Below are 16,735 nucleotides of genomic sequence, written 5' to 3' on the forward strand. Positions count from 1 at the left end.
TACATAGCAACATTTTAGAAGTAACAAAAGGCTTGAAATATTTATAAAGATCTTTAGAACCTTTCAACTTCTAATTTTCTTACAAAAGACTCCAGACTAATGAAATCACACATAGTAATGCTTTGTAAAGTAATTTAACATAACTTTTCTGCCTCTTTTATCTAATCGTGGTGTACAGTGGGATCCATGAGTATTACCCTGCAAATTGTCCATGACTATTTTCATTAATTTTTCTCTTACATCCTATGTGTTTTTAAGCGATGTGTTTTTATGTATGCTGGTTCAGAAGTTGTCAACAATTGTTCTCAGTTTTCTTTTAATTCTTGAAGCTCATATTGGATCAAATAAGATGTACGAACATGGTGATGGACAATTTGCACGGCAATACTCATGGATCCCACTGTACAGTAATGCAAATAGAGACAAGATAATGTTGACGTACCAATAGACTTGCTCCAGGTAACATTTGGTCTAGGAAATCCTTCTGCTTGGCAATGAATAGTAAGTGGAAGACCTTCTTTGGCATCGGTATGTTGTGGTTCCTTAACCCAAACCGGAGGTACTGAGAAATAATAAAGATAATCATTGCCTTTGTCATAATATAATTTTAAGTACAAATAATGAGGCTTCTTCAATGTGGCCTATAATGCTATTCAATATAGCTCAATTAAGCAAGTTATGATAAGTACTTTTAATTTTCAGTAATTTCTTATTCATTTCCTTCTTTTTCAAATTCTACTCATTAATCTACACTCCACTTCAAAAACTTAGTTAAGTTAAATGTAATGTAATTTCTAAATTTCTTTCTCTTGAAGAAAAATGCATACAAGTACATTTTTCTAATGATCTTACAATTATATAATGGATATGAACACTACACAAAATATCTTTTTCTAGACGATTTGAAATTGTTATTCACTATATCTGGAAAAGAACACAAACAATTAAGCCCATATTGCAACTGAGAAAACTAATTTTGTTATAACCCTTCCCTTGATTGTTATTTATATGACTACTCATTTCAGCAACTAATTTTACCATAATTTACATTTTGTTATGTGCATCAGTGATTACGTTTGATGGAAATATAATTTCATCATTCCATATCTAATTTGGAAACTCTATAGTTCTTGATTGTTTAGTCATGAACAGGGAACGGATTTATATGTAGTGAAAATGTGCTAAATATGTAAATACATATTTAGTTATTATCACCAAAATATGAAGTTAAATATGGACTTAAAATTATAAAAAATGCCTTTTTTATAATACAAGACACTACATGGGCTACATAAAATTCAGTCTCAGCATTGTAACTATTACCGTGATTGTCTTGAAGAGAAACCAGACGTGAATCTCCTACTCGTAACAAGGGTGGGGTTAGCAAAGGACTGCTCAACTTGGGACTCGCTTCCAACATTGCTAAAATAATGTTTGTAACAACCAGGAGTTGCTGCTTGAGCCCTCATTCCCTATTGTTGACAACAATTGTAAATAAACAGGAATTTCAAGTGTTTTACAATGGCAAAAGCTAATATGTAATTATTGCACAAATGTGCAATGCACATGCATGTATAATGTGCACCCTGATTTTTGATGGGTAAAAGTGACAAACAATTATATCTCGTATATAATATGCAGTATAATTCAGGTTCAAAAAATGGCGTTCTTAGTTGTAGGTTGTACCTATTCAACGAATCACCTGTTGCTATGTGGACCAAGAGGAGAAACAAGCAAAGTGAAAAATCATGGGAAATTGCTTTTAAACTTTTATACATGGTTTTCCTCATTACTTCTTTACTTTTTCCAACAACAAAAAAAAACCTTCAAACAGTGGCGGCGATTAGGGAGAGCAAGGGGGGCAATTGCCCTCCAATTTTTGTCACCTTGCCCCTCCAGTTTTGGAAACCAATCGCCGCCACTGGGCAAAATTTATGTGTGGAACTAGGATTTCTAGGACTTCTGGAATTTCAATGTAGAATTAATTAAAAAGTCGAAATAATTTATTGTGTTGCTGGAGGAAGCAACGCTGACATTTTAATTTGTTTATTTAGAGATTATTTATATCACACGCAGGCCGGGATTTATATATGTGAAGACCTGGAGCTTACAACACCAACACCCCACCCCAATCCCCTCCACAGCTTCAGTTATAACTCTTCGACAAGCTACATGAGGTGGTTAGTTATACGTATTTCATCACATTTCATACATTTTTTCATCACATCCGAAGTACCTAATCTTTTCTTTATGTGGTACTTTGCAAAGCAGTTTTTTCCCCAGTGAAGGCCCGGAGCTGCAGCCCTCAAGCTCACCCTAAATCCTGACCTCATTTTGACTATACCCTGCATTATTTTGCGCCTTCTAAGCCCACTAGCTGCTTCTAATCATAGAAGCATTCAATTGGTCACAGTTTTCTTCTTTCAAGATCTCGTGTAATTCCTTTTGCTTTCTAATGACAAAGTTAAATCAGCTTTTATTGGATGATGATATGTGAACATTTCTAGTATAGATAATATTCATTAGTAAAATATACATGAAATGAACACCAGAATACACTTATTTATTGCAACATTCATATATATCTAAATATATGTACTTAGTGAATTTGATTGGGTGGGCAATCAGGTGGGCACAGGAATTTTTGGGTGGGCACTTGCCCACCTATGCCCACCCCTGTTGCTGTCCCTGCCTTCAAAATATATACTTTTTCTGTGACTAACATAACATTTATATGAGGCACATTCAGGACCCTCAAACTAGCAGTTGGCAGCAGAAGATTTCTTCCATTAAGACATTTACACACTCCATATATATCATATTATTTGGCAAGTAATACATTTTAATTATTACTTTCTTTTTCCTTATCTGTTCTTTCATCCAAAGTACCATAAAATCAGAACATTCCTTCATTTTGTGATGAACTTATTTCAACAGCATTGCACACTAGTGTTGCTATCTTGAATGGAATACTGTTGTCATATTAAAAAACTGCAGAATTTAAGCTTTACAATATAGGCTATAACATAATAGGGTTCCTTAAACATATATGCAAGTGTCACAAAATCATGGAATGAACTTGTACAGTTTCGTGTTGGCTGTCCAAATTATTCCGTGCATAATACGCACCACAGTTTTTGGAAGCAAAATTTTGGAAAAAAGTGCGCATTATAGACGATTAAATATGGTATGTTGAGAAATGTGAAATATGGAAATAATATGTAAAAATAACTAAAATATGTAAAATATGAGCCAAAACATAAAATATGTAAATATGGAAAATAAAAACTTAATTTTTCGAGTGTACAAGGCATGATGCAAAAAGATAATGCAAAATGTAACTGATTTCAGCTTCATACACAAATATGTATTTACATATAATAAATCCATTCCCTGGTCATGAATATTTCTTTGTCACTAAAGTTTTCTTTGGTTGTTGAGTTGAGTTTTATGTATTGCAGTATTATTATTATTTAATATATTTATTCTTTCGCACCAAATAAGCACAAGTACTACATGCAGTGCTGGATGTACCAAGGAGTGTTTGCACACTCCCTAATTTGTGCTTTGCACGTCCAAATTTCTCTGCAATAGTAATAGTAATATTAATCATACATCATCATGAAAGAGTGTCTTACAGTACATATTATATAGCTCTGTGCTTCATTTCATGTGGCTATTGATCAAAACTGTAGGTCCAGTCCCAGTTGGTCTCTCTTCTTTTACTACCACTCAATAAGAATTTATTTCAAAGTAATCACAAACTATTCTTTATTTCTGTTTTGATTAATTTCCCATACATTCATGATTTAAGGAAATGCTAAAAATATCCATTCTTTATTTCTAGATTTGGTTATTTTCTAAAGTTTTGTTATTTTAGAATGTAATATTTTAGATAAATTAACATTGCACTCTATTTTATTTATGCAGGGCAAAAACTACACTGCATTTGTTATTAACTGATGCAAAAATAAATATGTATGCTTAGGTATAACCCTACTGCAAACCAAAAATTATTCATGGTTTACAGTGCTAAAAATAGATTCAAAGCACATAACAATAATAAAAGCTCTGAGTCACTATGCACGAGATTTAGTATATGGCTGCAATTTTTAAAATGAAATACAACATTACACCCCTCATAATAAGCTTCATATATCACTAGCATCCTTAGATTTCACATGCTGGCACCACCTATGACAAGTACAGGAAATTATAAATCACAGATTATTAAAATTTATGTAAAGTATGAAATATTTTAAAAAATATCTTACAGAATTTTAATGCTTATATGCAATAGAGTGAAAATGTGACTAAAATGATTTAATTATATAACACTTGCCATATAGTAAATAAATATAAAAATTGTACTACGCAGATCACGTATTTCATACACACAAAATGATAAGTATTTCATCTATAATTCTCAAAAACATTATCAACTGCAATACAAAAATATATTTATTTGTGTGTCAATATTCTCAAATTAAATATTACAGTAAGGGTGGTATAGTGTATGAATCACACTAAATAGAACTCAGGTGATGATCATGTCAGGAAATGAAGCTAATTATGTTGAATGATTAATTTGGTGCTATCAAAATCTATGTTATGCACAATATCCCACTGTTTTAGTTTTTTCATAATACAAGTAATTTTAATTACTTGTAATATTATTCTAGGCTAATTATTATTTATTATAAACAGGGTATACAAATATCTGGCAACTAATAAACTTATCTATAATCAAGATATAAACAAAATATATAAGCACAAACCACAGCCTACAAGTCGTATCCAGCCTGCCATGGTATTTGATGTGGTGTGCCTCAGTACTCATAAAAACTGAAATTAGTATTTTAAATTACTGGTAATGTTAGAGTCTAATATCTAGTAACATACACTGTTTTAGTTTAACTAAGGAAGGAAAAGTGCATATTTACTAAAAATGAGATTTATAATTTCATTTTAATGAGAGAATAATGCAAAATGTTGTATGACAAACCACTCGACTAATTACCTGCCCTGCATATAAAATGATTGAGTGCCCTTGATTTAAGTATATGTTAATGAAATAGAGTTGCCAATAAAACCATAAATTTATTAACTATGATTAATTTAGAATATATTCCATTTACATTATTTGTTACAAACATAAGATACTATCCTTGATTTTGATATTTTTGTTTTAAGTTCTGTACCATAAACTACTTTACTAAATGTGTTAAATACATAGTTTATAAAGAACATAAAACTTGATGTACAGATTCTGTCCACATGACCTACATCTTGTTTTCTGTTCCAGATATTTATTTACACATTTAATGATAGTATGCATTAGTCTTCCTTTACCAAACATAAATAATAATTGTGAAATGTGGAGTGTTTACATTAAAACAAACACACTGAATACGTGCTGCTACCCAACTCCCAACCCCGTCAACAGACAGGGTGGATAATTGCTTCCAAGTGGTGCAACAAAGCTGCCCAACCAGAAGCACAAGAATGCGAAGGCTGCTCTTTCATAACAGGTCCACATGCACTGGGAAAGGAGCCTGGTGAGACAAAGGATAAATCTAGAGGCAGTGAGACAAGGGATGATTTGTGTTTCGTGATCTATGGAAGATAGTTCTTGCATGTGTCAATGCAACATATCAATGGCTAAAGAAGAGGCCACAGTAAAGACATTTGTAATTCTGGTTCAATAATATTATTTACAATAGCAAAATTTCACTGTTCAAGTACAAAATCAATTCAACTCTCAATGCAGAACAGCTTACTATACTTTTCAAAAGTTTGGAACTAAGCTCTCATTACAGCTCTATTTCCTGAATGTATGTTTATACATATTGCTGTTTTACACAAACCTATATAGTATATATTAGAGTCAAGATAGATTAATCAGTACTCTATCAGCGTAATCAGAAAAATCTGTGTAATATCTAAATAGGCATTTTATTTTCATAAGTCAAACCCACAGGCGTACTTGCCCCCCCCCCCCCTCCCCAAAGGTTCAGGTTTATTGAAATTTACAAGTTATGGGGACCTGAGGAGGAAAGTAATAAAGAGTAATATTTGTGATTTCGCAAACTACACAGTTATATAGCAAATAATCCTGGATGCTGTTTTTATGGGATGGAAAACTTTTAGTCTCTATTCTCCCAAAGTTAAGCCAAAGGTTTGATTTTAACCCCTCAAAATTAGGCCCAATGTCTTATTTTGCCCCCTCAAAATTAGGCTCCAAGTCTGATTTTATCCCCTCAAAATTAGGCCCAAGTCTGACTCTGCCCCCCTCAAAATTAGACCCAGTTTGATTCTGCCCCCCTCAAAATTAGGTCCCAAGTTACGCCCATGGTCATACCCATTAAGTTTCCTGGTCACATTCATAATTAAGATAGTGAATGACCACTAGCAATTTTATATCAGATCGGTAGAATGTTGATATCGGACAAATTCATATTGATCCGTCCATACTAAATATGTAGCCAAGTTGTCATAAAACAATGTTTCCAACTGAGTATTTTTAAACTGTTTTAAAACCATATAATTCATCCCTTGAGGGAGCTTTTTGGGGACAAGTATTGATAATAATAAGGAGCATCAGCAACAATTCCAACATTGGCTGCAAATTAAAGTATTGACAATGAATTGTATCATGTATGTATACTGCTCTAAAAGTGAAACTATTTCATTCTCTACCATAACACTACTCTCAACAAGTCCAGGAGTACAGTTATTTTATTCAGAGTATTTCATGAACACTTTTTCTAGAAATTGGGTGACATATGTTAATAACTGATCTTTACATATACATAATTTTAGACAAAGTTTATGGATATCACAGATGCTGAAAATGACTTAACGGAACAGGGGCAATGTATAAATGTCATCAATTATATTATTTTAACCCTATCAAAGGTAAAAAAAAATACTAAAAATACCAATTCAATGCAAGTGTCTGTAAAGTTGAAATGTGGTGTGGAAGGAAGCATGGTTAGATCAATATTTGACTGAAGTGCTTCTAATACATTTTGTTACAGGTGCAAAATGCTACCATGTTTTTGCCCACAGTCTTGTTTATAATAGCATTTTGACTGAAATTTAAAATTGGCAAAAGCTAAGAGTGTGTGGTGGAATTTGTGCACTTTATCTACCCATTTCGTCATGTGTAACATTGCAGGTGCATTTCAAATGGTGAAAATTGGCATGAATCAAGTGCTGCATGTTGAAAACTTACTGCTTACTGCTGCTGTTGCATAGGGAATTGTTTATATCTATGCTCTTTATAATGAAGTAGGCGAAGTAGGCCTTGAATAGCGGAGTCTGATCTACAATATCGATCAGAATATTCACCTCACAGGGTAACAGAAGGAAGCCATCTGAAGTTGGCATGAGCCAATTATGGTATGGACAATATGTTTCGCTTTGCATGAATAGGTGCAAATGTAGTAATTCATGAACCTAAAGGCTCTCAATGATACAATACTAGACTATGCTGCAATGTCTTCTACCTAAATTAAGGGTCAACACAATGCATCCACATAACAATCAAGTATTGCTGTTCCTGCCAAAAAGGTGACTTGGCGTCAAGGATTGGCCATCAAAAAGCCTTAGCATGTACTTACTTGACCATGAGTAAGGTGAACTTTACAGATGTGTTTTTAACAGCCAAACAAATTTAGCAATAAATGCTCCATAATAAGAGATAAATAAAGAAAAAAGGTTTTTCACTCATAAAATCTGAGAACGAAATCAATAACTAACATTGTCAAGATATGAAGAATACAAAAATTAATTTTCAACAATATTTAATAAAGACAAATTAATTTTTCTCTTTTATTTTTCTACATTTGACTCCACCATTAATGGGAGCCACCCACTCTACTTATTATATTATTTGTATTTTTAAGAGTAGCCATACTGACAACAAGAATAATAAATCATGAGAGCAATTTCAGACCAACGAAAGTACAGTCCATGTTAGATACAAGAGGGATTCAAATGAAAACAACAAAACAAATTAACTAATCATATATTTGGTGGAGGAGCAAAATCATGATTTTTACTTCAATATAATCACCCCTGAGGTTGTATGAATGCCCTATGGAGAAAAAAGTATTTCAGATGAACTTGTCATGCTTGTAATAATCATGACCCTCTTTCTTAAATTGATTATCATCTTAAGCTCTTTGTTCCATCAAGATGCTCTTACATGCTCAAATATGTAAAATTCTGAAGATGGAGTAAGCTGAGATTCTGAGTAGCTGTGGTCATCCTTGAACTTGTTATCCATTCTTGCACTGCCTCAGACATTATATCTCTTGCAATTTATGGTTCTTACAAGCATACAAACACAATTTTTGATGTAACATTTCAGGAGAACACATGCTACCATCATCTCAGACATTTATTATTTTGTTATAACTGTAACATTGATCAAACTAAGAATAAATGTCTGATGGAAGGAGCGTGTGTTCTCCTGAAAAGTTACATTAAAAATTGTGTTTATGTGCTTGCAAGAACTGTAAACTGCAAGAGAATAATTCTACAATGCAAGCAATACATACATACAATGAAAATACCTCATAAATATATGATGAGTTAGTTATATTGACATCTCATCTGGTAAATTTCTAGCAGTGTGACATCTTCAGCAATCATAAATCTGATGACAGAATATTGCTCTTCCTTTATGTATGCATCCAAAGGGATCACAATCACAATTACTTCATACCACCAAACTTTGTCACATTGCTGATCTGTTAAAAATAACACATTTTTTTCATTTGAATCACTCTCATAGTTGACAGATAAAGATAAATGTCATGAAATCATTAATGAAGCTATAAAATGTAATTTTTTCTTCTTATTACTTTACTGTAGCCTCCTCTAAACCTTGCGTACTAGTGATCTTACCAGCATACTTGGAACAACGAGTGCTCAATACTGACATAATGTAGTCTGTGCTTATAATTTGCGCTAAGGTTACTGTTTCTACTTGTAGTACTACCTTGTTGGCGTGTTCAGTCGAAGGTACAGCAACCACCTGTGCGAACGTTCACAGTGAAATAAATAAACAACTGAATTACATGTGCTAGATAATATCATCAAATGAAAGTGAGAAGTGAAAAAAGAAAATTGTGCAGATAGAGAAAGAGTGAGTGAGTGAGTGAGTGAGTGAATCGGGGAGGCAGGCACATGCCAAACAATTTAATTAAGGCATGCAAAAGTCATGCAGAATCTTTGGAAATTCCTACTTTACCGCTAACGACTAATTCCGCAGTATGGGAAACCTCTGCTACCATGTTCTTCGCTAGGCAGGTAAAATTCCCTGTATGGCTAGAGGTGACATTTTCAATAACAATCGTGCTAGAGTAAGCATCTATATCTAGAGTCTTTAATCCCAGAGATGGAGGGATGGGTTTCGAGTCTTTCAACCATGATATGGTAAACGGGGGATCGCCGCTTTCAATACCACAGGTTAGTTGGGCACGTTTTCCTGCAGACAGGTCCTTGTTAAAAGAAAAAGGAGCTATCCTAGGTGGAACTGTAAGACCAAGTAGGTAAGCGTCAGATCAAGAGGGAAAATAAATAATAATCAGAGAGTAAGATAGAGAACAAGAAGTCCAAAATAAAAAAAAAATGAAGTAAGTTGCAGCTTGCAAAGGATAGAATTATCATTCTGAGACTCAAGTAATATAGCAAGAAGCCGGATTTACCATGAACAAGCAACAACGCTGTGAGGGAATTCTCTGCAGCGGGATTTTTGGCCACACAAGTGTAATTCCCATTGTGACTTCGAGACACATTGCCTATGACTAATACCAGCTCGTATCCTTCGACCTGGCGTATCTTAACATCAGGTATGTGTTCCTTCACTGGCCGACCGTCCTTCATCCAACTTATTGTGAGAGGGGGATCCCCCTCGCTAATAAAACAATTGATGTGCACATGAGAGCCCACCTGGATGTTGGGCCTAATCTCGATAGGTGCAATTTTAGGAGGGACTGCAAAAGCAAGATAATGGACCTGTAGTTCGGTCACAATGAATTTCATTAACGTTCAAACCAAACAATATTAAGTATGGATAATAATTCATTATGAACAATGAAATTTACAATGCATGGTACACTCTCACCTCCAAAAACATTCAATTAAAAACAGAAAGCCATTGAAATCATATGAATTTAAAACAAAAAATGTACCAATTTTATGTTTAATACTCGTTATTATCTGGTTTATTGTTACTAAACGTCTCATGATCTTTGCCTTTCTCTCTACATTAATAGCCATTATGCAGTTTGGTGAAACAAAATTACATTAAAAAACATACATATTTATAGCAGACTTTTAAAGTTTCATCTTTCTAAATAAGATAAGATATTAACCATACATGCATGCATGATAGTGCAACTTTTGGTCCTAATGGTTAAATTAAACTACTGATGTACAAAATTTTGCATCTATCCTGTACATTCATAATAAAGATGTGTGGTAGAAATATGCCAGACTTAGCTGCACACCACCTTCAAATATGACGTCATATTGAATTTTGCATAGTGCTCTTTTTAAACCAAGATTTAGGTCTCCCAGATGACACCTTGTAAACAAGGGGTCATTGATGGAGTTGTACTCCCAATTTGTCTCATATGTTGTTGAAAGAACAAAATGTTGTTTTCATGATTAGGATATGATACTGATTATCTCCCTACAATATATTCTCTTTGAAATTCACCTGTGAGAACCTCTAGAAATTGATGGCAACAACCTTTCATACCTTGGCTTTGCAGATGGGTGATAAAATTTCACATGACTTCATTACATGCTGTACAGGAATAATTGAGCTCTTATTGAGTGGAACAAGTACACAATAATGAATGAATGATAACAGAAAAGTGCTAGCTAAATAGCATAATTCTTATAATGTTTTCCTTTGCTGCTATGGTCCAGTGTGTAGGCTATTTGTCACATGGAAGATGCAGGGCTGATTCCAAAGGGGGAGTGAATCAGGTAGGAATATTCCATCAACATTCCCGTTTGAGTGGCTTTGGTATCAATCTGCAATCATTCACTGGTAATTAATTAACCATGAAGCATAAAGGTAATTAGAGCATGGTGCTGATCACATCACCTCCATGCCACATGGTGAAATGCACTGAGGACAACTTTACATATTTCATTAAACAGCACTTTATGTTGATTTTATAATGGAGAGATGAATTCTAATGATCAAATTACACACACATATAATGCAATATTAATGAAAAGTTCTGATATTCTCTATATTCATTGAACATTCTTGCTACATCAAATACATGAAATAAACTGGTCAATAAATTATTACAATTTGTTGCTTACATGCAACTAATTGCCAACAAAGTTGATGCACAATGAGAATTTTCTATCTAGAGAAATAAGGCACAAATAATGAGACGTTTAAAGTGAAACTGTAACAATAAAATCCGGCAGTTCTCTTGCACATCGTGAAAATTATGAGTCCCGTCATTATATTTACAACATAAAATAAACTTGTATACATGCAGGTGGTGCAGCATATATGTTACACCTGCATGCATACACAAACCAGTAACAATAATACACAAAATTGTTAGTGAAAATAGACATTTTATAGTGTCTCAAAAGTTCGAGTACAGTTTTACAAGTTCTATTTTACTTATAAATAACACATGAATAAAGTGCACTCAATTGAAAATGGCAAAAATAGAAGATGAAACTTACATGGGTGATTTTATTAAAATTTTGACATTATACTTAACATTCATATTTCCACTGCACTAAGCTAGTAGAACAAATAGCAAGGAAGTTTGTCTGATCTATGCAGCAAGTTATGCAACATTTAGACATATGCCAGAAATATGCTGTGTAGTTTCCTACACACACAGTGACAGATATCACAGGGGAAATATGAAACAGCTATAGATCATAAATGAAACAACATGGAGTGATGTAACAATTAAAATTAATGTTAAAGAATTTCACTACTAGTGAAAGTAACATGTATTTGTCACAGTGGCACCACACTCTTTAAAAAAGTTAAGTTTGATTTTGGACACCTTGTATTTGTAATAATTGCACACCCTATATCTTTGGTAATTTACTCTTTACAGTCACCTAGTTTTACCTTTATCCTCTTTGGTTTGGGAGAGAAGTATGAAGAGTTGTCTACTGTGATGGTTGATCATCGATGTGAAACACTTTCAACTTGTTGTACTCTTACATATGTTTCAAAAAGTGTGTGAAATATTGTATGAAATTATATGTAAGAAAGGTCTTGACTGGGTCAGTCAAAATATAAACTGGAATTTTTCTCTAACTTTTCATTACATGGAAATATTGTAAAAATGCAAATGGATCACTTTTCTGTACACATTCGACTACTTTTGCTACCAGACTGGTGACTTTTTAATACCTGTGGCATAGAAAGATGGTGCTTGGTGCCCAAGTCAATTGCACAAGAAACGTTCCACTTCCTCATTGCTCTCAAAATGATAATCACAGGGTGAGAGATCAGGGTTATAAGGAGGATGTTTCAGTCGAGTCCAGTGCATTTTCACACATTGTCCTTGGGTTAAAATGGCCTGCCATCCAGCTTGTTTTGGGCTGCTGTGCACGAGTTGCATTCTACAAGTGCTCATGTCCAGTGAAACTTTTATGCCATGCAAACCCTTGGGTTTTCAATAATGTTTCACTACTGAACTGCTGCTTTAATCTTCACACAATTTCACTCGATTTTAAGACTTCTTTGGCAATATATTTAACAATAATATGTTCTGCAACTGAGACTGACATTGCTTGCTCACCCATTGTGCTCACTACTGACTGAATATTTCGAAGGTGAACTGCACAGTATTGATTGTGCAGCTGTACAGAACACATTCCAGTTTATATTTGACTGTGGAGATTGTAATGAAATGCAGTTATATCCATTTAAATTAGATGTCTAATATAAGTGTGTGTTTGTACGAGGGCTGATCAACAAAGAGTGAAACTGATTTGTTTGCACAGCATCCTGTATCATACATGTTTGTAATGTGCATATTGGACAAGAGTGGGGTTTCACACATAATACCTAGAGATGGCAGAACCATCGGATTCTTTGTTTGGCAACAACGCTCTTTGTTCTAGGCAATGCGTGAATTTCGCATAACACACAATGGTGGTGATGCAGGAGGAGCAGTATGGAGCAATCAAATTCTGTTGTCGTTTAAAGCATTCAGCCACAGAAAGTAGGGAAAGCTGATGCTTTTCTGGAATCAATTATCACTGGTGATGAGTTGTGAGGCACCACTACGACCCAGATGGAAAACAAGCCAGCACAGTATGGAAATTGCCAGGGTTTCCAACACTCAAAAAGGCGTTGTTTCTTTGCCTGTAAGGGTATGGTGTACCAGCATGCAGTTCCCCTGCACACTACCATTACAGCAGAATACTACACATCAGTGTTGGTGACACCTATCCCCTTATGACTTTTTTTTGTTGCCTGCACTCAAGTCAAAGCTATGGTAACATCGTTTTGCAGACTCTCAAGCAGTACTGAATAAATGTGAGGTGATTCTCAAGGATCTCTCAAAGGAAGAATGGCTTACATCATGTGCTTTCGGACTGGCAGAAACATTGTCATATGTGCATGCAAGTAGGGGAGGACTACTTTGAAAACAATTATGTAACCCTTCCACCAGAGTATTAAACATCTGTACTAAACAAATCTGTCTCACTCTTTGTTGATCTGCCCTCATATAATCAAGTTAAAAATATTTAGAAATAATATCTGCTCATGTGCATATTTGTCTACTTCAAGGACCAAGTATTTCAGTAAGAACATTTTATTTCTCAATAAGAATGTGATGGATTTATACATTAAAGGGCAAAATAAATTTGAAAGTTCTTTACATGATTTATGCCATACATTTTATGGTAATAATCTTTGCTCAATATATGTGAGTACTTAAATTGTGTGAATAAAATAGCTTAGTGACAGTGAAATATAGAAACGCTAACTTTGGAGACACTCAAATTACAAAACATAAATGTAAACCTTTTACTTTTAAAACAAAGATATGATTACATGAAATACATTTATTTCAATAATATTCAAAATTGATTTAAGTCAAACATAATTTTTCCCTTTATTAAATCAATATCTGAAAATCTGTTTATTATTAATAAAATATGCAAAGTATTATCAGTAATAAAGAAAGTTGTTAAATTTTATTAAAAAATAAGGTTCAAAGTATGTGCACCGAGTTCAACTATAAAATTGGTGACTACTATCTCCCTGATTACAATGAAGAAAAAAGCAGTGATTTTTAGAACAGGGATGTCAATGAAACAAAATATGACTCACCCATAACCTGTAAATCAACACTTTTACTATCTGAATACCCTTGTTTGTTCCTTACAGTACACGTATATTTGCCTCGGTCGGTGGTTCGATCCACAGTTCGTAGTAGTAGTGTGCCATTTGGAGAAACATCCTGTCTGTGATTTACAGGAAGTAGTTGACCATCTGCAAGAGAAATATATGAATTTTTATTTTTATTTTTTATTTTTACAAAATTCACACATTGAAAATTTACATACAATCATATTAAAACAGTTTTGATTGATTGATTGATTTGGTGTTTTAAGTCCACTTTATGCACAGTAAGGGTAATCGGGACTGGACCTACAGTTTAAAGTGGGATCCGAACCACTATGTGCCTCCACCGGGTATCGAACACAGGACCCCTTGATTACAAGGAGACGACGCTACCACTGCGCCATCGGGGAGGCCTATATTAAAACAGTTAAATGCACCAATACACACATGGGTTGTCTGGAGGGGGCAACGGGATATGCCCTCTAGAGATTGAATGCCAGCCTACAATTACAGTGGAACCTCGATTTTACGTTTTTCAGGGAACCAAGCTGAATAAACTTAAAATGTGGGAAATTGTAAAATAGAGGAAAATTTTATAACATTTTGCTATGTTGGGGCCATCAAGATGGAATGTATAATGGGGGAAAAATGCAAAATCGGGGTTCCACTATATATTGCACACATAAATTTCATATCGGTCACAGATTTTTCAACTGAAATTGCACTGAGGAGAGGGTTTCTTAATATGTATTAAGATACATATGCAATCCTTTTCTTCTTATAGGAGTGCTTGAAAGAATAGAGTAAGGTGGGGCAAGACTGCGCAGTTTGAGTTCATAATTTTATATTCAAGCTATGAAACTACAGACACACATGAAAAATGCAATACACATTGCACTATCCTTTGCTGACTCACAGTAAATGTCCGAAAGCTGAATGAACAATATTTCTGCATGAAACAATTACAAAACCTTGACCATGCAAATGCGCAGTCTTACCCGCACCGCGGGGTAAGACTGCGATCAAGTTGGGGTAAGAATGCGCACTTTCTACACAGAGTCACATTTGTATAAAAAGAAACACAAATCACCTAAAAACGTTCTTCTATCATATGGGATACATTTCTCGTGGCATTGTCACAGTAGGCACAGTGAATTCCGTCCTTCACTTGGGTTAGGAATCGCTAACACAGATCACAAATAAAGGTTCCTGTTTCATACGAGGTGCAATTTTCATGCCACCACACGTCACATGTGGAACACTGGATCCAATCCTCTACTGGAGGATCGCTGTACTTCTCATTACAACCTGGGCAATTGTACTCTTTCTTCTGGCGCTTTCTGCTTGCTACATTGCTTTAACAATGATGTTCCGTTTCTGTTTCCCCTGAACTTTCTTCTTACGCTTCTCAGCCAAGGAGGCTTCCAAGTTGACTTTGAATGGAGATCCAGTTAACACCCGAGACTGCCTTTCCTTTCGTCGGCGGTGCTGAATATGCTCTGCACGTGGAAGTGGTGAATCTGGTTAACGGAAATGTGACCGTATGATCCAGTATTGTTAACCCCACTTGTTGAAGGCTGCTCAAATGGAGTTGGAGCTGATACATTTGTCACAGTAGAGGGAAGAAACTCGTCCTCAGTGAAGATGTCTTGATTGAATGGGCATAATTCAGTCACTTCAAAGCCCTTCATGGCATTCCCAACTGTAGCTGCCTTCTCTTCCCATATTCCTTTGTAATAATGGATGCCACTTTTAAAACTGTGATTGGGCGACCCGGATGGTTACTCATCCACTTATCACACTCAGATGAATGAAACGACTTCAGTGGACCAAAAAATGATCTAATGGCTGGGCCTTGCAAGCCACACACTTGCACCTGCAAGCCACACACTTGTGGGGTAAAATTGTGCACGTGCGCAGTCTTGCCCCGTGCTGCTTTCCTGAACAAATCACGTGATGCTGCCCAGGCATTGCACAAAGCAATGGAAACTAATACACAGGTGGGCTCGGCATTAACACAGCTTCTTCTATCCATGAAAATCGTAATATTGTATACATTCACAGTGACGTAGTACTCAAAACACGAAGTACCAAAATAAATAGCAAACACCCTCAAAATCTTTTCACTTACCTCTCTCAGCACAACGAATTTCAAACGTATCTTCACCACTTTCCACAGCTAGCTACCATCTTGGACGAAGTAACGGTGGCGCAGTGGTGCCAACTGTGTGTGATTTTCACCTCGAAAAACCGGTGCGCAGTCTTACCCGCCGCGCAGTCTTACCCCACCTTACTCTATTCCTTACAATTTTCAGACTTCTTAAACATAATGAGTCGTTCTATTGCAAAACCTAA

General features: G+C 35.0%; 1 protein-coding gene across 4 annotated transcripts in view; it reads right to left on the bottom strand.

Annotated features, from left to right (window-relative positions):
• The window catches only part of LOC145983948 (cell adhesion molecule Dscam2-like), a 796,725-nt gene that overhangs the window by 75,679 nt on the left and 704,311 nt on the right, over window positions 1-16,735 (bottom strand). For all 4 annotated transcript variants that reach the window (XM_083117150.1, XM_083117148.1, XM_083117149.1 and 1 more), the window contains exons 12-14: window positions 14,366-14,527; window positions 9,720-10,007; window positions 443-562 (exon numbers count right to left, since the gene is read on the bottom strand). In XM_083117150.1, coding sequence (XP_082973276.1) covers window positions 443-562; window positions 9,720-10,007; window positions 14,366-14,527 — 570 coding nt within the window. The remainder of the gene's footprint in view (window positions 1-442; window positions 563-9,719; window positions 10,008-14,365; window positions 14,528-16,735) is intronic.

Source organism: Lepisma saccharinum, chromosome 2, assembly GCF_977018435.1.
Source record: "Lepisma saccharinum chromosome 2, izLepSacc3.1, whole genome shotgun sequence".
NCBI lineage: Eukaryota > Metazoa > Arthropoda > Insecta > Zygentoma > Lepismatidae > Lepisma > Lepisma saccharinum.